The sequence below is a fragment of the Ctenocephalides felis genome, unplaced genomic scaffold (genome assembly GCF_003426905.1).
Source record: "Ctenocephalides felis isolate EL2017-DRISC unplaced genomic scaffold, ASM342690v1 CF-g0.4_SCAFFOLD_00845, whole genome shotgun sequence".
In the NCBI taxonomy this organism is placed as follows: Eukaryota; Metazoa; Arthropoda; class Insecta; order Siphonaptera; family Pulicidae; genus Ctenocephalides; species Ctenocephalides felis.
Window position 1 is genome coordinate 2,324,394 of NW_020536999.1, and position 24,832 is coordinate 2,349,225.

General features: G+C 29.9%; 1 protein-coding gene across 1 annotated transcript in view; it reads left to right on the plus strand.

Annotated features, from left to right (window-relative positions):
• The first annotated feature begins 23,752 nt into the window (after positions 1-23,752).
• LOC113364271 (zinc finger protein chinmo) overlaps positions 23,753-24,832 on the plus strand; it is a 41,084-nt gene continuing 40,004 nt past the window's right edge. The window contains exon 1 of the mRNA XM_026606758.1: positions 23,753-23,927. Within this exon, the coding sequence (XP_026462543.1) occupies positions 23,753-23,927 (175 nt within the window). The remainder of the gene's footprint in view (positions 23,928-24,832) is intronic.

A 24,832-nucleotide genomic window follows, 5' to 3' on the forward strand; every position in this document is an offset into this window, starting at 1 on the left:
TGAGTGCGAAAAATTTTAAAACAAGGTAAAACAACATTTGTTATATGTTTTTCCCATATAATTAGTCTCATTGAATAAATTAATGAAATAAATTACCTTAATTTAATTTATTAAAGGTTAAGGTAAAATACAAAGCTAAAACTGCATTAAGCCTAACTAAGAAAAAGAAAAAAAAACTTAAACTTACTTACTATACTTACTATACTTCAAACAGATAGTTTAAAGTATGTTGATAGAATGTTTAGTAACCGAAATAGGTAAATGTTTTGAGATGTTTTTGAAAATATTTTTTGCTCAGAAATATTGAGAAAAAAACGTAGAATTTTTGGACTTCTATGAATTTTAGGATGAATTGACGATAACTTATTATTTTATTCTAGTCCGTCAAGTCTATTAAAAAAAAGTTGCAAGTTTAATAATTGGTTCATTTATAGCCAATATCTTGTGTTACAATAGGAATTCGATAGGTTTTTTTTTTATTGTGTACTAGATGACCCGACAGACGTTGTCCTGTTCAATTGTGTATCATTCAATGTGCCATACATATCCTGTATTTTATATTATTTTAATTTCTGGCACATCTCGGCTGCTTTTTGGCAATAATAATGTAGACATTTCATTTTTCTTATTCATAATCATTCATAAATTTATTATACATATTCTAACATTGTCTAGGTTCATAAGTAAATTGAAATTTTTGGCAAATGATAGTTTTCATTGGTCCAGGCGTTGTTGAGTTATGCGCTTACCAACACATTTTGCGATTCATTTTTATATATAAGATTTTTGACTTTGTATACGCGTACATTAGTCATACACATTTTATAAGTTAACTTTACAATTTTATTTTATTAGATTGTATATAATTATATAGTGCACCATATATAACAATGTTATAAAATTAGTTGGGAGGGAAATTTTTTGCCTTACTAACTCCGTCCATAGTTCTTGTCTACCCTTTTCCCATTTTTTGCACGAAAATAAGTTGATTAGCAAAAATATACAGGTTATAAAATTGTCGAAAAATGTTCCTGCAGGTGGACAGAGGACAAAAATGATTTCTTACGCTTTTTCTTGTAATTTGTATATATTTTTTAAAGCTGACGAAAATCTCAAGTACCATATTCCATGTGCAAGATACCGAAAACTGATTTCCATATAAAAATCTTGAGGAAGATTTAGTGATGTCTTTCGTTCTGACTGCATTTGCAACTTGCCAATAGGCAAAATGTTACCAAAACTAATTTGTTTGCTGACTTGGCCCATTGTGGCTCTAGATATATCTATTCTGATTGTGCAGGAAGTGTTTAAATCCGAAAGTAACTGTGCATCGAATGTTCAGCAGAGCGAAACATTACTCCGTGGAAGAAGAGACGATTGTAAGTAAAGCATTCTATATCTATGTATAATATGGTACGTGAACTCGAAAAGAATGAAAAGAAGAGCAGAAAAGTGGTAATTGCAGGTACTACCAGTACCAGTACCAGTACCAGTAGAATTAACATTAACATTACTGTTGGTTACGTCGATGGAGAGTGCGTGCGGTGCGTAACGAACATGGATAAAATATATACATTTACAAAAATTACTGAACAAGTGCTCTGTGAGGATCAGAGAACTGGACTAGACATGACGCTATACTAGACCCTGTTAACTCGCTCAAATTGTACATAAAGTTACTTTAGTGCGTGTCACGTTGTTTGACTCAGATGCACTGCTAAACTACTGAACCGATTTCAAAATTGATTTGCACAACGTGTGCATCAATTAATCACGCATAAGATAAATACACATAAGATCAATTTTTTAGGGATTTTTGGATCCACCCTTCTCCTTGCCATGATGTTCAAAATTAACCCTCTCCCCTCCCCGACCAAACATCATGCGTATTTTTAGTTACGTTAAATTTTTCGAACAAATTTTCCGGATTTTTGAAAATTCGTAAAATTTTGGATTTTTTTTTTGAAAATGTATATAAAAATAAATACCCGTGATATCTTACTAGTTCCGTCCCTTCCCCACGTGATATTTAGATTAAATTCCTCCTAACAGTAAATCAACCATATTTTTTCTAAGTCAAACCAAGACATAAATTTTTAGCTTTTTTAACCAGTGACAGGGGAACGGGAGGAGGGGTATACTCATGTTAATAGCTTTTTGATATTAAAATAATAAATACTCTATTAAAATAAAAATCCATTTTTTCTAAATGAACCTTTTTTTAAGCATTACTGACTATTAAAAATAATAGATTGTCAAATATCTCCCTTCCGCTTTTTTGCTCTTGGTTTATAATACAAAAAGGCGGAAGGGAGATATTTGACAACCTATTACCATTAATTCCATTATTTGTTAAATAAAATTTTACATTTTTGTATCTTTATATATTTTCAACTTCACGTAGGGTAAGTTATAGTAATCGCAAAAAAATCGAAAATGAAAATTTTTGCATTTTTCGACGTTTCAAAGGTTTCTGAATATTTTGGCATACCTTAAAAAAAATAGATGTAGCGTGTGTGTGCGTGTATGTGTTTGTGTTCGGATACAAATTTTCGTCGACGATTTTGGGAACACGGATGAAGCGATTTGAATAATTCAAAACATTCGATTCGTATTGATAAGGAGAGTTTTTGGCAAAGGCAGGTCCTAGCCCTTCCGAAGATACGGAGCAAAAAGTGCCAAAAACGGTAACTCGGTTTTTAATAGAACGGATTTGAATAATTCAAAAAACATTTTACTTGTATTGACGAAATGAACAACTAGTTTTTAAGGAAGACAGATCTAGCGGTTATGGACTCTCAATAAATATAAGTTGAAAAATTGTCATTTGGCGGTTAAAAATGTTCATTGTACATATGTACATCAAATTATCAGAAATTTTATAGAGATTTTAACAATGTTTTAACAATTTTTGGGTTCCGTACCAAGATTTTTAATTACGGTACGGAAGTTCCAGCAATTTGCCTTAAGACATGATGCCATGCGCCCCACTAGTTTCACCTTATTTGATGAAAGTGATACTGATAGGTCATGCAAATATATATATATATATATATATATATATATATATAAATATATATATCACTAAAAAGATCTTTTAAGAGTAAAATAATAAGAGAACTGCATCTTCTAAAATTTGAGGATTTTTAGCGAAAAATTGATTACTATCTAAATAGTTCTAATTTGATCATATAATTGATGACAACTGATCCTGAAGGATCAAAGGTCTTTTGGGATGTAAATAAATTTATCAATTTTAGAAAAACTGAACTGGACTTCTAAATCCTGATGATGTTCTAAGGAAAACTTGATAAAAATCTATGAAAATTGATCCTTATAAATCATTTTGACAATGTGCAGCGATATGCAGATCAGAAAAGATTCTTTTACCACAATACCTTGATTATAAATATTCCAAAATAATTCGTAAGTGGTGAAATCGAAGACCATTATATCCAGCTGTCCAAAAACATATTTATGGTACCAAGATGCCTTTTGCATTTTTTTGTACGACCAAAGCATCAATCACCAGTATTTTTTTTTCCTTTCATATTTTTTACAAACTACAAAATTTATTTCCGTTGTGTCAATTTTCTGACATTTATCAACTAATTGATGTATATAAATATATATTATATATGTGTGTTTTATTCTTATCTCCGAAACACGCGTGTGCTGAATTTTTTGCGATGCGCCTATTTTGCATTTTTCTTATCAGCTCGCACAATTTTTGTCGACTGATAAGAATAATGTAATATCGGTTATGTGGAACGGCGTTGACGTTATTATTTAATAATATCTTTATTTATAAAATGATATCACTGGTCGCATTTCCTGTTTACAAGGGGGCCACTCCTTGTAAAGGACTCTTATAAAAATTAAATAAAATCAGGGAAAAATATTGGTGTAAATCTGATACATTTGATTTGATCATTTGATCAATTTAGATCTTTGAAAACGTGTAAAAATAGAATCTGAATAGAAAATAGATCCTGACACGTAATTTCGGTTATCGATAGATCTTTATGAAATATCGGTTAGGATCAATTTAGATCTAAATCTTCATTATTTGTAGATTTGTAAAAATAATGATTTAATTTGATCCATTTTAATCATGTCTATTTGGATCTTCCAAAGACTATTCTAAATATTGGCAGTTAAAAAAGATCTAAATTGTTTCAATTTAAGCATGTATAATTGGATGATTTTTGGATCTTGGTAGATTCTCTCAAATACCAGTGGATCTTCTTGAAATGTTTATCAATATCGATTGAGGTTGTTGTTTTTGAAAATCTTCCAGTAGGTCTTTATAAAGTGTAGACCAAAATCACTTTATGTCTAAATTTACATTTTGCGCAGATCTATGGATCTTCTATAAAAAAAAATCTTTTAAGAAAATAGAGTAAAACTTCATAAAAATCATTCTAAGGTTCTAACAAGATCTATTTTAATCATTTTCGACAGGATAGGGTCTTGACAGATTTTATTTCTGACTAGATATATTTTTTATCATGTCAGTACTGCAAACTTTGGCAAACTCATTCTAAAATCTAAACAATTTGTTAAAATAAGAAATCGAACAAGATTCTTCAAAAATTCATCTAAATTTAAAATCAGAAGTGGGATAAAACTAAAATTAAATATATCCAAATAATATTTGTTAAGAACTTGCAGTCCAAAGCTGTTTTATTTATCCCAAAAGATCTTTTAAAATCCAGCTAATTTTTTCAAATCAGAAGTAGGATATAACCGAAATTAATTCTACATAAATGATATTTATTAAGATCTTGCAGTAAATTCAAAGCTGTTACATAGAATTGAAAAATTTAATTTCATCGCAAAAAATATTCTGAAATCCAGCTAAAATTTTCAAAACAGAAGTGGGATAAAACTAAAGTTGAACCTACCCAAATGTTCTATAATTTTATAATTTCTATTTGTTAAGAACTTGCAGTAAGTCCAAGTGACAAAGCTGTTTTATAGAATTGAAAAATATAATTTCATCGCAACAAATATTCTGAAATCGAGCTAAAATTTTCAAAACAGAAGTGGGATAAAACTAAAATTGAATCTACCCAAATTTTTTATAATTCTATAATTTCTATTTGTTAAGAACTTGCTACGAGTGTTGAATGAAATAAAATTGAAAAATATAATTTCATCCCAAAGGATCTTTTAAAATCCAGCTAAATTTTTCGAAACAGAAGTGAGATAAAACTAAAATAAATCTACTAAAATAATATTTGTTAAGAACTTGCAGTAAGTCGAAAGCTATTTTATTGAATTGAAAAATGTACTTGTACCCCTTGTAAAAGATATTTGAAAATCAGCTACATTTTTCTCGTCAAAGCAGAAGCGCGATGAAACTAATATTAAATCTACCTAAATAATATTTGGTAAGAACTTGAAATGTTCTTTTGCTTCCTTCAACATTTTTTCAATAAATTTATTTCCCTGAAAAGGTACACTATTACCTCTTCTACCTCTCGATGATGCAACCGATTCGCCAACCGAATTTCATTCCACTAATTCAACTTAAATAATATTTGATATAATTTTGAACTTGCCAATAGTCACTATATCACGGGAAATGTGTTGGATTCTTATTAGATTGTCAGGATGACGTAACCCTTACGCATTTGCATGCATTGTCCTTGTTCGAAACCGAAACGAAACGAAACGAAACGCCTGTAAGGTCGCACTTTTAGTAACTTGTACGTATAAAAGACACTAGTATAAGTGTCCGAGTGTATAAATGTGCGTATATGGATATAAATGCGAGTGTAGAATTGTGCGTGAGTGTGCGTACGAATTCGTTTCGAAGTGTGTGCGTTCGTCGTGCACGTGCCTAAGGTCGACAATCTACGCAATTTTAACCTTGCCTCGCACATTTGTGCAATAGATTTTTTTATCTGATCATTATAATATAAATTATAATTATACATATGATTTTTTACGACACAGGTTTTTTATACTTCTACCGGAATTTAGTTGATAGAGTGTCGGTAGAGTCCTTTTCTTTATCAAACATTATTAAACTAGTTGAAAATTGCATTTAGCTGGCAAGTTGCATGAACTTTCCGAAATGTATAAGAATTGACTTAATCGACCAAATTTGAAATTTAAATATTTAGTTAAAATGTTCAACAGTTTATTTCATAAATAAAGTTTAAGCTTTCAATTAAATCTATACATTGCGATTTACAATTGATATCTCCCAAACACATTTAAATTCTTTAATTATATTAATTACAGTGCACAGACATGTGCTTGTATGTCCTAAAATTGAAGCCTATTATTCCAAATTTACTTTATAAATTTGGAAATGAATTTATAAAACGTCGAAATATTTTTTTAAAGATAGTTACGACGTTAACTAGTTTTCGATTTTTTTTTCATTTTTCTCTTAAACTCCAAGAAACGGCTCGGCTAATCTTCAAACAAAACTGAGAAACGATAGTCCTTATCGAGATACATCAAACGCATTTTGAATTTTTGAAATCGGTTTAGACCTTTTCTTTCTTAAAGATTATTACGTAACAGTTTGCCTTAAGATAAGTTGCATCAAACTTCCGAAATGTGTATAATAATCGACTTAATCAGTACGAAATCAATATATTAATTTATCCCACTTCTGTTTTAAAGAGAAAAATTTCATTGGTTTCAAAAGATCTTTCAGGATACTATTACATTTTTCAAAACAGCTTTGGACTTGTAGCAATTTCTTAACAAATATTATTTACATAATTTTAATTTTGGTTTTATCCCATTTTTGCTGTGAATTGGAAAAAATTACTGGGTTTTAAAAGGTCTTTTGAGATACAATTACATTTTTCATCATATGGACTTATTGCAAATTCTTAACATTTTTTTTTAAATTTTATTTGGCCTCGCTTACTCTAAGGAAGCATTTAATCACCTACAACATTTTTATTTACTTAAATTCTATACTAATTTTTATATCATATTCAGTCTATATATTAGGTTGTCAAATATCTCCCTTCCGCTTTTTTGCTATTGGTTTATAATACAAAAAGGCGGAAGGGAGATATTTGACAACCTAATATATCTTATTCTATATTCTTTTTAATTTTTCTTCTTATTTTCTTCAAATCTTGCTTTTTATATCAAATTTTAAATTCTATTCAACTTTTATGTATTCCATTTTTTTTCTTTATTCTCCTTTTTATCTCAGCAAATTCTAATATTTTTTTTACTTACTCCTTATACAATTCAGCTATTCGAATTCTGTAATTTCTATTTTTAATTTTTTTATCTCACTTCTGCTCTGAAGACAAAAATTTTGACAGGATTTCAAAAGATCTTTTTGGATACAATTGCATTTCTCAATACAATAAAAAAGTGTTGAGCTTATTGCAAGTTTTTATTAAATATTATTTAGGTAAAATTAAATTTCAGTTTTATCCCACTTCTGTTTTGAAAAGAAGAATTTTACTGGATTTCAAAAGACCTTTTTTAATAGAATTACATTTTTTAATTTAATAAAACAGCGTTGGACTTATTGCAAGTTTCTAACAAATGTTATTTGGATAGATTCAATTTCCATTTTATCCCACTTCTGCTTTGAAGACAAAAATTTAACTAGATTTCAAAAGATCTTTTGGGATACAACAATTTTTTAAATTTTTCTTAACAAATAATTTTAGGTAGATTTAATTTTAGTTTTATCCCATTTCTGCAGTGAAGAGAAAAATTTAACTGGATTTGGAAAGAACCCAAACTAATCTTTCTTCACAAGCAAAATATTTTTTGAATCATTCGAATCTGAAACTTTATTGCTCTCTCAAAAACTCCCATTTTATGCACATTTAGCCTTGTATCTCCGAAACGGCTGGACCTGCCTTTGCCAAAAACCAGTCACCACTTCTTTCCAAAAATATAAAATGAATATTTTTTGAATCATTCAAATCGGATGCTCCGTTCTCTCAAAAACTCGATTTCTATATCTGCACTCTTTGTGTCGTATCTCCGAAATGGCTAGACCTATCTTTGTTAAAAACTAATTAGCACGACTATCAATAAAATTCGAATGTTTTTTGAATCATTCAAATTGGTTGATCCGTACTCCCGAAAACGTTGACAAAATCTGTATCCCCACACACACATACACATCTATTTTTTTTCGATTTTCATTTTCGATTTTTGGACGATTACAATAATTTACCGTACGGGAAGTTAAAAATTGATAATATAAATATTATGTTTAAAATTGGTTTATTTTTTTCTCTGTTTCATTTTTATTCTTGGGAAACAATCTACACGTCGTTAAAGATCTGTCATGCTCGCACGCATGCTAAATTAAAAATTTAAAAGGAAACGTTTTTTACATAACTGCATACATACACAAATCTCTCTCTATGTATATATACATATATACATATTTGTGTTTTTTATCTATCGGCCAGTTGTATTTTCATTATTTATTTGTGTGTGCGTATTGGCATTGCGTGAGCTTCGCCATGGCACAAGGTCAAGTCACTTTATTCGATTCCGATTTTCAAATGTTAATGACCAAGGACAATTTGTACGCACACACTCTATAAAACTAATACTAAAATATGCAGAACTGAATTTTGGATAGAGGACACCGGGGTAATTGATACATGGTCTCGTTTTATCGCATCTGGTAACACTTGTGTCATGTCATCAGGCAACCCTAAAAATTTGAATAAAATAGAAATCGACTTTTTGAGAGAACGGAGTATCGGATTTGAGTGATCTAAAAAACATTCAATTTGTAATGATTGGGAGAAGTGGTGATTAGTTTTTGGCAAAGGCAGATCCCGGCATTTCGAAGATACAGAGCAAAATGTGCAAAAATGGCAGTTTTTGCGAGAACTAAGCGTCCGATTTGAATGATCTAAAACACTTTCTGCTTGTATTGTCAAAATCAATTGCTTTTGAGGATAAAAAATTATTACATCTTTTTTCATTTTCCATAAAATATTTTTGTATTTTGGATTGAAAATTGGTGGTAATTCGTAATGACAAGGAGAAGTGGTGATTAGTTTTTAGCGAAGGCAGGTCCAGCCGTTCCGGAGATACGGAGCAAAGAGTACAGAAAATACAAATTGAGTTTTTGAGAGAACGGAGTATCGGATTTGAATGATCTGAAATACATTCAATTTATAATGATTGGGAGAAGAGGTGATTAGTTTTTGGCAAAGGCAGGTCCAGTCGTTTCGGAGATACCGAGCAAAATGTGCGAAAAATGGCAGCTTTGCGAGAACTAAGCGTCCGATTTGAATGATCTAAAAAACTTTCTGCTTGTATTGTCAAAACAATTGCTTTTGAGGATAAAAAGTTATTACATCTTTTTTTATTTTCCATAAAATATTTTTGTAATTTTGGATTAAAAATTCAAAAAATCACCCAGGCTAAGCACAGTCTAAGCGCCACTCTGGTACAAATGTTTACCCAAGTGCGTTTAGACTGTTCATATACTGGAGAACTTTTCCAATTTTGTGAAAACTATTGAATGAAAATGTGAAAATGCCGCCAAGCTAAGAACAGTATGAGTGAAAATATCGCAAAGAATTATTTGCAAATGCGTTTAGACTGTGACGGGAGCACTTTTTCAATTTTGTGCAAATTTAGGCAACTTTTTTTTTTTTGAAATTGAATTCGAAATGAAATGACGATTGTATTTTATTTATGATAAGTTGATTTATGATTTATGATTTACATTTGATTTGCTCAGATATAAGAAGATAGCAGAAATAATGAAAGTTACAGTAATTGTAATAATATATTTGAAAACGTTTAAAATTTCTCGAATATTTCTCGAAAGTTCCAGCAATTTGCCTAAAGGCACGATGCCATACACCACTAATTTTTAGTTTATATTTGTATTACAGTTTCCGACTTAGATAATTCCAAGTTGTTCAATGTCGAAATCTACAAATTAAAATTGCGTATTTCATTCATGAATTTTGATAAATGCAATTAACGTAATGATGAACTTTTGACATGATAAAAAATTTACTATAAATATTTTGATTTGTCCAAGAAACTAAATTTCAGACCGGAATTTAAAATATGATATAATTTGCTACATAAAAAATTTGGAGTCTACTACCTAAAAGTTTCAAATTTTAGCACATAACCTAGAAATACTCCAATTGACTTCTTTACGCATTCTCTATTATGATTACCCAATTTCAAAGTGTAATTTACAATAATCTAAAATCTCATTATAAAAATATTGTAATATTCACGGACATTAACGCATGAGAAAAAATCAACAAATAATTGCGTTAATGAGGTAAAACGCACTTTTGTAACGCTTTTTTAGTACATAAATAAAATACGTATTAGATAATATATAGGGGAGATCGGGGTACATTGTAACATAGTAAAATAATATTATTCACAACATGTCAAGTTTTCTTTGCAAAGAATGTGCTTAAGAAATAATTAAAATGATGATGAAAATATCAGTTTATGAAAAAAATGAGCTCGAGAATTTTATTAAGTCATTTTATTAATTTTGGTGAAGTAAATGTTCGACGTGCAATTAAAACTATAAAATAAAAAGAGTGTACTCAAGAATTTAATAAATGCATTAATTATTATTTAAAACAGCTGAAGAGAGAGAGAGTGTACTCAAGAATTGATATTGATATCTTTATTTGCTAATAAAATGTAATAAAAATGCAGTGTGATTCTCAAGTCTTTTTACGAAAAGCCCAAGGATTTTCATTCACTTTAATAATTATTTAATTAGTAATACTAATTTGATGTAGTCGAAAAATTAGTGAAAGGGAATATGCTCAAGAATTTAAAAATTAAAATTACAAATTGTATTTAGAAAATTAATATGCGCTCAAGAATTTATTTATTTGAGATGATATTTAGATGGGTGTATTATACTTCCAATGTAGAAGAAAGAAAACAAATTGAAATCAAAAATATATTATTATTTATTAATTGACAATATCACTTTGATTAAGTCTCAAGAATTTTCTAATTAATAATACAAATTTTATCATATATACCATTTGAATAAATTAGAAAATTAAAGAAAATTGATATAGGCTCAAAAATTTACTTATTTCTTTAATTCATTAGTATATATGAAAAATTTGAAATTAAAAATCAAATAAAGAGAGGCACTCAAGAATTATTAAATTACTAAATATACAATATGAGCCAGAAATACTAATTAACTAATTGATTTTATGCATTTTGTTGACAATTAGTGAGAGGAAATATTGATTTCATTGATTAATCAAGAATTTTGTAACATTGTTATGTAAAGCAATTGATGAACAAAGGACTCAAGAATTTAGTTATTTTATTAATTTTCTAGAAATTTTTTGGTGAAATATATATTTAATGTAAAATTGAAACAGTCATTAGGAAGAGTGTACCCAAGAATTTAATAAATGCATTATCGAGAACATATTTAGAAAAATGTACACTCAAAAATTTGTCAAATTTATTAAATAATACAATTATAGACAGAAATATTATTTAATAAATTGTTATGTGAAATTTTTGGACAATTAGTGAAAGAAAATATACTCAATAATTTTGCAATATTTTTATGTTCAAGGCAATTGATGACAAGGCAAAACAATGAGCTCAATAATTTATTTATTTTAATAATTTACTAAGAAAATATGGTAAAGTAAATGTTTAATGTGATATTAAAACTATAAAATAAAAAAAAAGTGTGTAAAAGAATTTAATAAATGCATTATTGAAAACATATTTAGAGAGGCTGTGCAATTAAAAATTGATTTAGTAAGTAAGTTAATAATACAATTTCCTAACAAAATGTCGAAATGTTTAATGTAAAATTGAAACAATAAAATAAAGCGAGTTTATCCAAGAATTTAATAAATGCATCGATGAAAACAATTGGAGAGAAATAATGTGCACTCAAGAATTTATCAATTTTAATAGATAATAATTATAGACATAAATAATTTATTTATTTGATTGTATGCATTTTGTTAACAAAGTGAAGAAAATATTCAAGTTTTGTGTTATATAAGGCAGTTGATAAAAAAATGGGCTCGAGAATTTTATTTTAAGTAAATGTTCGATGTGCAATTAAAACTATAAAATAAAAAGAGTGTACTCAAGAATCTAATAAATGCATTAATTATTAATTAAAACAGCTGAAGAGAGAGAGAGAGAGTGTACTCAAGAATTTATTGATATCTTTATTTAATAAAAATGTAATAAAAATGCAGTGTGATTCCCAAGTCTTTCTTCAAAAAGCTCAAGAATTTTTCTTCTCTTCATTAATTATTTATTAGGTAATACTAATTTGATTTAGTCAAACAATTAGTGAAAGGGAATATGGTCAATAGGGTGGTTCTTAAAATGGACATTTTCGAATTTCCTTGCTTCCAAGGGCTCAAATGGTTCCAAATTGATAAAAAACAATTCTTTGAAAGTTTTAGCTCATAATATTAACGTTTAGATAGAGCGCAATTCAATCAAAGATTTGTATGGAAATAGCATGAAAAAAAATCTCAAAAATTTTGCAGAGCGTCGAATTTTCAATAAAAAATAAGACGAATTTTCACGTTTAATTCATTTGTCGCTAAGTTATACCTAAAAAATTTTTTTTTTATTTTCAAAATTTTTTCCATGACAGACAGACAGACAGATAATAGTGTTTATTTCAATATTTAAAATACATTTTTCAGTGTTGCCTTTTGTACATACTTTCTACCCGTGGTATTTTATATGTATTTTTTCCATGTATGTTTTGGGCAGACAGACAGACAAAAAGTATTTATTACAATAGTTGATCATACATTTGCATTGTTAGTTATCACATTTTTTTACCCATGGGTATTTTATATTACATAATTGATCTAAATATATACAGTGAATATTGTGAACACAGTGAGATGTATTTTTTCCTTGCAATTTTCATATGAAGTTTGATTGAATTGCGCACTATTTAAAAGTTAGTATTAAGGGCTAAACTTTCAAAGGACCACCCTAATGTTCGAGAATATGAAAATTAATATTAAATATAAGCTCAAGAATTTATTTATTTGGGAAAATATTTATGGGAATATTTTATATGGGTATATTCGCCTTTCAATGTAGGATTGATCGACTCAGGAATTATTGAGCAATATAATTTCAATTTATGCAATGTCAACCTACTCCACCTCGTTACCGATCAAATATCCTAGTTAGCACACGTGTCTATTCTCTCTAGCTACACACACAATATATACATACATATATATATATATATATATATATATATATATATAACCATTATCCAAGTTCCGTAACAAAATCGTTACTAGAGATGAGAAACTTGAAACTCTCGCTTTCATCCTCGTCCCCGGAATTTGTGCAGCCGAAAGCAGAAAGCTCTAAAGCACAGCTGAGCTTTTGCTCCACCGGAGGCGGCGGTGGTGGCCTTCATTGCATAAACTATGTCGAAAGGGAAAGTGGCATGAGGGCGAGTGGAGTGAGTGTGGCGAATGCGTGCGTGAGAGCGAGAGTGAAACTGGGGTGAGTTGGGTGCGAGCCTTTACCCGGGCAAAAGCTCGAAAGCTCGCGTCGCGTGTGCAGCGACTGCGCTGCTGCCGATGCTGTTGCGCGGTGTGCAACGAGTTAAAACGATAAAGGACACAGATATGTATGTATATATATATATATATATATATATATATATTGTAGAGTTTCGAACAAGAATCCAAAAAGTAATAAAAAACAAAAAACTAGCTGTAAGTGGAATTCTGTCTTAAGGCAATTAAGGCATCGTGACTTAAGGCAAATTGCTGGAACTTCCCGTACCAAAAATTATTATTTTTTTAAAAACGATTAACATTTTTGAAAAAAAAATTACTTTGAAAAAATAAGATTTTTGAGAAACTATAAATTGGACAAAAAATTACTTTTTTTTGAAAAGTTTTCGGCACTTTTTGCCTCGTATCTTTGGAACGGCTAGACCTGCCTTTGCCAAAAACTAATCAGCACGTCTCCTTATCAATAAGAATCGAATGTTTTTTGAATTATTCAAATCGGTTGACCCGTGTTCCCGAAATCGTCGACGAAAATTTGTATCCGCACATACATACACACACATACATACAACATACACACACACACACACATACACACACACAACACATACATCCATTTTTTCTAAGGTATGCCAAAATGTTCAGAAACCTCTGAAACGTAAAGATATATAAAAATTTTCATTTTCGATTTTTTTGCGATTACTATAACTTGCCCTACGGGAAGTTAAAAAATTCTTCAAATAACTATTTCTTTCCTTATTTATTTATTTACTGTCGACGTTTCGGAACTAGGTACGTTCCATCCAAACATGATCTTGATGAGATTTAAGCAAACAATATGTTTAGGAATAGAAAATAGATTTTTCTTAAATAATAAATTAATTGTAACAAATAATAATGTACAGAAATATGATAATATGATCAAAATGAAAATGATAAAATAAATGAGTGGATTATATAACGGATATTAAAAATGATAAAAAAAAATATTTTTTTTGAAAGTTATGGAAAATTTTAAGAAAACGTTAATGACAAAATTGAATTAATTACCTGTATGTTTGAATATACGTTAGCACTTTTTCACTAAAAAAAGATTTTAATAAAAATTGAATTTATGAGTTATTTTTCAGCCGAATAGGTAATTTTTTTTTTCTTAAAGATATTGTTTTGCTCAAATCTCATCAAGATCACGTTTCTTGACAGATGTCCTGAAGATAGAACCTAGTTCCGAAACGTCGACAGTAAATAAATAAAGAAATAAAGAAATAGTTCATTTAAAAAATTTTTTTTGTTTATTATTACTTTTTGGATTCTTGTTCGAATACACAAATCTAAAACCTTACCATTTAATATATTATATATATTATATATATATATATGTATATTTATTTATTTATTTATTTATTTTTATTCTTGTTTCGCATGCCCCGGATACACGAGTGCATACGTATAATATTCTATTTATTAAATATTTTTTATTCTTTACAAAAAAGAAATTACTGACATTTGGTGCTTGTTTCCAATTATTAATTAAATACAAGCTGTTATTAATATGTGTACGTGATAATCTAAGAATTTCAAAATCACTGACGATGACGTAGAATTTTACGTCGAAACGTATGGAAAAATAAAGATGTTTAAAAAATCTTTACTTTATTTATATTTTTTACTTGATGTTACGCCCTCCAAGAAATTAATCATATACGAGTCATATAATCGTATATATATACCAAATTTATTTGAAACATTGCAAAAAAATTTAATTACGTGAAGCCTAACTATAGCGGCACATTATTAACTTCCCGTAGGGCAAGTTATTGTATTGGGCCGAAAATCGAAATTGAAAATTTTTACATTTCTCGACGTTTTGAAGGTTTCTGAACATTTTGGCATGCCTCAGGAAAAATGGATGTGTGTGAGCGTGTGTGTGTATGTATGTATGTATGGATAAAATTTCCAGTCACGTTTTCGGGCGCACGGATCAACCGATTTGAATGGTTCAAAAAACATTGATTCCTATTGAGAGAGAGATGTGCTGATTAGTTTTTGGCAAAGGCAGGTCCAGCCGTTACGGAGATACGGAGCAAAGAGCGCAGAAAATAGAAATCGAGTTTTTGAGTGAACGGAGCATCCGATTTGAATGATTCTAAAAATCATTCAATTAGTAATGATTGGGAGAAGGGGTTATTAGTTTTTCGCAAAGGCAGGCGCAGCCATTTCGGAGATACAGAGCTAAATGTACAAAATGGCAGTTTTTGAAGGAACTAAGCGTCCAATTTAAATGATTCAAAAACTTTCAGCTTGTTTTAACAAAATAATTGATTTTAAAAAAAAATTGTATCATTTTTTTTATTTTTTTTTAGTTTTTTTTTATCATCGAAAATAATTCAGATTTTAATTTTAAATTTTGACTAAAGTTCCAGTATACTTTAAACAATAAGTTTAACTTTGCAATTCAATTTATATAATTCTTATAAACATTCTACAATGTTACAATATTTATAATAATCGATTCTAAAGCATTTAATATTCCTCGATCATTTCGTTACGGTACGGGAAGTTCCAGCAATTTGCCTTAAGGCACGATGCCATACACCCCACTAGTTCTCTTATTAGTTTAATTAATTAAATACGTCCTAAGCACCTTCTCTTCATCTAATTTTTTTATATAGTAAATGTAACAAATTCTTGAGCACACTTTTGTTCTAATTATCTACTTAATAAAGTTCTTAGCAGAAAATAAAATCCTGAGCACATTCCTTTTCTCTAATTGTTATAACTAGAAAATTTAACAAATTTAACAAATTTTTAAGCACACTTTTATTCTAATTATCTGATTAATAAAATTCTGAGCAGAAAATAAGGGAGGCCAAAATGAAGCGACTTTTTTTGATTAAAATTTTTTAGTTATGAGTTGTATTTTTTAGTTTAATTTTTTTAAAACTATTTTTAGTATGATAAGCCTATTATTGTTTTTGTCTTTGCTTCATTTGCTGAATGATGACACATATCAAGTGTCGAAACGTATTAACAATAAAGAACATTTTTATTTTAATCTTTATCTAATTCCACGAATAGGCTGCAAATTATTTCAAATATATATATATATATATATATATATATATATACACATACACACACACATATATATATACATATATCTTCTATCTATGTATTACCTCTGCTTGCACAATGGCACCGCCGCCGCTGCTACGCGTAGCATTCGAAATTGGGGGCGGTGGGCGCGGCCAAAATAGTGGCGGTTTGGGGCGGCGGCGGCGTTGGGTGGTAGGCGTTGGAGGGTAGATTCGGGCGTAGTAGCACCTCTCGCATCATGGCTGCTGCTGCTACCACACCACCATGAGGGCGGCAGAGAAGGGGTTGCTATCGATTTTCCACTGCAATTTTCACTCATACACCTAGGGCGACGGATTATCTATATATGGGGGATGTATAATTATATATGTATAAATATATATACATACAATGTGCATTTATCTTTAATATCTTTTGTATCTTTTGAACATGTCATCTAATTTGATATAATAAACTATTCGATAGATTTATATAAAATTATATAATCTACAACATTTACTACATGCATCTGGGTATGCTTTAGAATCGCAACTAAGCATGAAAAGGTAATTTAAGCTCATTAGATTTTTGTTTTTTATCACAGACTTCTAATTTTGGTACGTAGTGAAGTTGTTTGAAATGTAACTACTTTTATTAGATTAATGTGTTTTGACAACACATTACTCACAACCCTTATAACAAGTCAGTATGCTCTAAAATCATAAATAATCAAGTATTAAATCAATACCAAATATTAAAATCTAATTTTGAAATCTTAAAATAAAAGAAAACATACTGGGCAAATTGAATATTTACTTGAGTAATGTAAAAGGGACTTTACTGACGAGCAAAATAATGATTTATTTGAGTGAGAGAAAAAAAAACTCACTGACGAGCAAGCTATTTACTTGGGTGAAAGAACTTAAGTAGAAGAAAAACGACTTTACCGACAAGCATTTTTACTATTTGCTCGAGTGACAGAAAAAGAACTTTACTGACAAGCAAACTAAGTTCTAACGTGGTTGGAAGAAAGGAGATTCTATTGACGAGCAAATAGAATTGCTATCTGAATACAGGACTCTACTGACGAGCAAAATAAGTATTTACTTGAGTAAAAGATAGAAAAAAATGATACCTAGATAGAAGAAAAGAGACACCACTGACCAGCAAATTAACAATTTACTTGAGTAAAAAAAAACGTTGTAAAAAGGGACTCTATTAACGAAAAAATCGAGTTGCAACTTAGGCAGAAAGAAGGGACTCTACTGACGAGCAAACTAAAAATTTACTCGAGTAAAAAATTTAAAAGAGACTCTACTGACGAGCAAACTAAGTATTTACTCGAGTAGAGGGTAGAAATAAAATTCTACTAAATCAAATCCCTACTTAAGGAAAGGAACTCTACTGACGAGGAAACTAAAAATTTAAACGTGTAAAAAATTTAAAAAGAACTCTACTGACGAGGAAACTAAAAATTTACTTAAGTTGAAGAATGAGAAAGGACTCTACTGACGAGCAAACTGAAAATTTACTCCAGCAAAAAATTGAAAATGGACTCTACTGACGAACATACTAAAAATGTATTCGAGTAAAAAATTGATAAAGAACTCTACTGGCAAACAAACTGAAAATTTACTCCAGAAAAAAATTGAAAAAGGACTTTACTGACGAGCAAAATATATGTATTTGAGTAAAGGGTAGAAAAAGAATTCTATTAAAACAAATCGCTACTTAAGGAAAGGAACTCTACTGACGAGAAAACTAAAAATTTACTTGAGTAAAAATTTTAAAAAGGTCTCTACTGACGAGCAAACTAAGTAGTTTTTTGAGTAGAGGGTAGAAATAGAACTTTACTAAATCAAATCGCTACTTAAGGAAAAGGACTCTACTGAGGAGGAAGCTAAAAATTTACTTAAGTTGAGGATTGAGAAAAGATTTTACTGATGAGCAAACTAAAAGTTTATTTGACCAAAAAATTGAAAAAGGACTCTACTGACGAGCAAACTAAAAATTGACATGACCAAATAATTCAAAACAGGACTCTACTATTAAGCAAATTGCATTTTGTTTGAAGACTCTTACTGACGACTATATGACGACTGGAAAGATAAAAATAAATAAATATAATTTTAATGCATTTTAAACATTTTTATAAAATGTATAACTGTCTGGTTATCGGACTGAATGAAGTAGTAGAAACACTGACGAACAAATTAAAAATTGAGTAGGGGACTCTACTGACGAGCAAACTTAAATTGTTTTTGTAAAAAGTTTTTAGATTATACCTGTTTAAGGACAAAAAATTTTGTACTTTTTAAATTAATCAATTTAAAAATTAAAATTCACACAAACTAGAAGCTTTTGTTCAATACTCCGTACGTCGTCTATAGGCAACACTCGTACACACAGGTCGCCAAGTGGATGTCACCTATAGGCGACGCGTGTAACAAAAAAATTAATAAACACTTCCTCTGACTTTGATACTACGAGGTTATCCTTTACCCCAACCTCCCCTATTTTGCATAAATGTGTTCAGATCACGCAAAATCGTATTATTCAACGAATTAATATACGTTTCGGATATTAATGATGACGGTGATGAGGTTAGAGAAAAAAATCTATTTCTTAATCAGGCAATTGGGTCAGGGTGTGCCGTGCCGAAGGGTAGTTTTTATTCCTTTGGTGAATAAATCAACGTTTAATATTGGGATAGATAATGTGATAAAGGATCTACATAGATGTGTATATATTTATATATATATATATATATATATATATATACTAGCTGACCTGGCAAACGTTGTTTTGCTAAGTAAGGTATATTTTAAACAATTTCTAGAGAATCAAAAATCTTAATACTTTAAGTGTATAAGGATATGTTGTTTGAATGCTATATACAATGATGTATTATCAAAACAATAAACCCCATGAGTTTGTCTATATTTTGTCAATACAATCAAACTGAAAGTTTTATACACTTTCTATAGAAAACATGGTATAATCCAATCCAAGTCTTTTTTGGTCTTTCGACTTATTGATTACGTTTCAAGTCTTTCAGATTCTTTTTGTAAATAATACTACTGAGCTTATACAAAATTTTCAAATTTTTGCGAGGAGAGATAGAAAATGAATTAAGTGTTTCTTCTTTGACATGCTTTTTGAAAAGTTTCAAGTAACATTCGATGAATTAAAGTATATTCAATAAAAAGTATATATGTAGAGCAAGGTGAGGCACAAAGGTCCAATTTGACTTTGAGCAAATATTAATTATATTATAAAAATCAAACCAATTACATCACAACAAATAACACATTTCAAACGAACAATTATCTGACTACGTTCAGTAAAACTGTCAGCTACTTCATCATTGTAGAAATGTACTTTTTTGCTGTCTTTCAAAAATTTGTTATCTAGACCTTTTTACCCTATAGGCGAAGTAACTTGGAACGGCCAGGTGGCAAACAGGTTTAATGTCTTATTTTAATTTTAAATGTATTTTACAAAATAATTACATTTTTAACTAATGCTAAAAAACTACCAACGGAAGAAAATACTTTTATTATGGATTTTCAAAGATTACCGTTTATCTCCCCCATTTCAAAGATTATCGTTTTCAAATCAAGGTTATAGCTGGTTATACATCTTTTGTCCTCTACTTTCAAATATTGTTGTTAAACAATGCTTAACTTTCCTGATTCTTGACACATCGATGGTGGACCTTTTTAACCTCGGACGTTCATATATTACTATCTATTCTTCGATAAATTCTGGGAAATTATAACTGGGAATATGTTATTCGACAAAATGTCCATTTGATCGATACCAAATTTAAGTTCTGAATTTAAAAACATAAATAAAAAATAATATAATCTAGAAAATGTTTTATAAATACCAATGAGTATATAATTATACAAATGAGATCTTTCAGAGCTTCGTGTTTGAGTAAAATATGCCAAAAAGTGCGTTTTCATATTAACATTTCAAAAAAGTTGATATTTGGAGTCTCTAGTAACAGTTGCGGCCCGTTTAATAACGTTTTTGTATATAAATATAACTACGAACAAAACTACTTACTACAATTAAATCATAATTAAATAATATTCACGTAAAACATCCTATTAAACGTAATTGAATATCATCTGTCTAAAACGTTTGACATTTGACGTATTAGCCACCGTCCATTGTTTTATTCAAATTACGCTTCTACAAAAAATTTCAAACTAAAAATGTAAAGTTTGTACGCGATTTTGAAATAATATCTCACCTTTCCGACCATCTCTGGATTGGCACGAATTTTTCAAGACTAAGACTGGCCAAATCGGTTTAGCCGTTTTCGAGTTTTACTAAGACATTTGAAAGAGAGCTCCATTTTTATATATAAGATATATATATATATATATATATATATATATATATATATATATATATATATACTAGAAATATTTTGACACAAGTTTTATAACTTTGTTCCTGTAAATAAAAAACTGGAGGATGTTTTTGATTCAAATGAACAAAGTTATAGAACTTGTGTGAAAATAATATTTTTCCTTTCTCCTTGCATTTGTCCTCCTAATTAATTTTTCCCTCAACCCTTTGTGTGCGAATGCAGATATGCAAATCATCCCCAGGACAACTTTTTTCGTTGTTCGGAATTTACCTCACACTCTCTCTCTCACTTTCACTCCTCGGTGCATTTGTATGAGTGTGTGAGCGAGAGGGCGAATGCGCACCCTTGGCGTTGCACCCTGGTACAATTTTGGGTGAATCAATACTATGTGCATGGAGGAAAATTGAACATAGGAAATATATATATATATATATATATATATATATATATAGATATATAAAATGTGTATTTTGGCTTACCAAAAATAATTTAGTTTTGTTTCTTACAATAAAAGTTGTCTACGCATACATTCAATTATTTAACAAAAATGCCAAAGATAAAAAAATAAAATTGTTCTTCATTAAAGTAGCATTCGTTTTGAATCCTGATTCGACTCATCTTCAGTCCGAAGGCAAATATTTAAATAATTTAAATACTAAATACTATTTTTTGTGTATATAGAAAATAATTCAGATTTTATTTTAAGTAATATGCTTTAAATGACTATTTTTGACAATGTGCTTCTGTTCATATAATTGTTATAAATATTACGCAATGCTACAGCATTTATAATAATCTATATGAAAACATTTAATATTCCTCGAACATATTTCGTTACGGTACGGGAAGTTCCAGCAATTTGCCTTAAGGAACGATGCCATGCGCCCCACTAGTTTATGGTTTAGTTTGAAATTTAAGTTGTCTTCTTTATAAAAATTTAGTTTGCTCGTCAGTATAGTTTCTTATGCTTATAGGCTATTACTAAGTAAGTTTTTTAATTTTTTCAGTAGAATCTATTTTATCTTTCAGATTGCAATTTAATTTGTTTGTCAGCAGAGTCCTTTTTTTATCATTTTTGAAATTTTAATTAGCTCGTCAGTAGAGTTCTATATTTGTCTTCTTTACCAAAATTTAGTTTGCTCGTCAGTAGAGTTCGTTTTTTATTTTTTTAGTCGATTACTAAGTTTTTAATTTAGTCAGTAAAATCCATCTTATCTTTTACATTGCAATTAATGTTGCTCGTCAGTAAAGTTCTTTTTATCATTTTTGAAATTTTAATTAGCTCGTCAGTAGATTCCTTTATTTGCATTCTTTATTAAATTTAATTTACTCGTCAGTAGAGTCCTTTTAACATTTTTCTTGTCGGTTTGCTCTAATTAGCTCATTAGTAGAGTCCATTTTTTATGGTTCAGTTAGCAATTTAAGTATGCTCGTCAGTAGACTCAATTTTTATGGTTTAGTTTGCAATTTAAGTTTGCTCGTCAGTGGAGTCCCTTTCTCATTTTTGTATCGATTTTCTCTGATTTGCTCGTCAGTAGAATCCTTTTTAATACTTCAATTTTGCATTCATATGCTCGGTAGACATTAAAGTCTTGATTAACAAAAATAAATTGTAACAAAAAAAAAAAAAAATATGCTCGGCAGTAGAGTTAATTCCTTATTTTTCTAGTCAATTTGTTGTAATTTGCTCGTCAGTAGAATCCTTTTTATTTTTTAGTTTTGTATTTAATATGCTTGTCAGTAGAGTCTCTTTTCCTCATTAAGTTTGCTCGTCAGTAGAGTCCTTTTTTATTTTTCTAGTCTTTTACTTTAATTTGCTAGTCAGTGGAATCCATTTCGTATTTAATATGCTCGTCAGTAGAGTCCTTTGTCATTTTTCTAAAAAAAGAAAAAAAAAATTGAAGTTGAATTTTTTTGACGATATTGGTGAAAGTTTGTATGACTATGGATTTTGTAGTCTGAAATAACATTCTAAAATATTATAGGTCTACGATAAGCGGTTCAATTATAAAAAAAATACTAAGTTTGAAATTGCGATTATAAGAATCTAAGCCGAATATATGCACGTTTCGTGATTTGTATGTAACTACTAATTGCAGTTAACGCGTGAAGAATAAAATACATTTTGAGTTAATTTAATTTAGGGGCCGTTCAAGTATTACGTAAGCACTATAGAGGGTCGGGGGGGGGGGGTTTATTGATTTGCTTATTTTGATTAAGAACTTTGTTTACTTTTACTTACAAAGGGGAGGGGGGGTAAGTAATTGTAATAAATCTGCTTACGTAATACTTGAACGATCCCTTACACAATTACAGATATTATAAGTATACTCGAAGGACATCAATTGGAAATCGTATTGATCAGTTTTTAGTGATAGCGAAAATTTTATTTTTGACAATTGAACATTATACCCAAATACCTGAACCTCAATCATTATTGTTTAAGATAATTATGTACCACTTACAACTAATCAATTTCTATTTCCCTCTTCCAGATGGATAGCCCGACGACATCGCCCTCATCCCCGCACCCTACCCAATCCTCCACCGCCGTCAACCAGCTCTCTTCTACCACCGGGAACCACGTTGTCCAGCCCTCACCTCAGCAACTGACCTCCAATCTAACCAATCTATCGAACACGACGCCTCCGAATCTGAGCCAGACTCCGTCCTCATGCGATTCGCCCAGAAATCTGTCGTCGCCGTCGCCGACTCCGCCGATAGTGGGAACAGCAGTCATCTGCTGAACAATGGGCTGATGAATCAGCAGATACTGAATCAGCAGCAGCAGCAGCAGCAGCAGATGCTGAATCAGCAGCAGCAGCAGCAGCAGTTCTGTCTGAAGTGGAATTCGTTCGGGACGAATTTGGCGTCGGCGTTCTCGAATCTGTACAAGAGCGAGAGCTTGGCGGATGTTACTTTGTTTTGTGAAGGTAATAGGATAAGGGATAGATGGCTAGTTTAAGACTAAGTATAGTCAACCCGCTTATAACGCGTACCGTCTTATAATATATTTGGGACATTTCCCATAAATGTTAAATTGAGTTTATATTGAAACACACTTTGTAATTCAATAATATAATAGGTTGTCAAATATCTCCCTTCCGCCTTTTTGTATTATAAACCAAGAGCAAAAAAGCGGAAGGGAGATATTTGACAACCTAATATTTCATACTTATTAGTAAGATTTCATAATATTATTTTAGTTTAATTTTGACTGGTTTCGCAATTCGGGCGGTTAATTATAATAACAAACTTAAAAGAATTGTGACTGCTTTCGCTCGTCAAGCGGGTACTGAAAATTATACCTAATATTTTGGGGTAATATTTTTATATTGCCCTGTATGAAGCGAACAGCTTTCTGCGTTGTTGCATTTTGTACATTGGAGCTGCAATTCGCTCCATACCGAATTTAACGTACAAATCAGACTAATTTGTAGCGCGTTCTATGGAAAATCAATTTTTATATTTTATTTTTACAGTTGTAGATAACATTTTGCGTTTTTACTGAGCTTTGTGAGTATACCGCGTTGCCCTAGAGTCCTTTGTTGTTCCAAAAAAATATATGTGGATATAATTTAAGGGGCACAACTAGTGTGAAATTTTCAAAAAATCGAATTCTCAATTTTTTCATATTTCAATAGGGTATGCCTTTAAAAATAACATACCAAAATTTAAATCGATATATTAAATAGTTGTTTTGAGTCACAGCCATTTAAAGAGTACATATATAGTATATAGTATAACGATCATTTTATCTTTAAACGCGTTTTTCTCGAAACAGCATTTTCCGAATTTGCTGCAGCGATTACTCAAAAAAAAAAAATGATCCGATCAC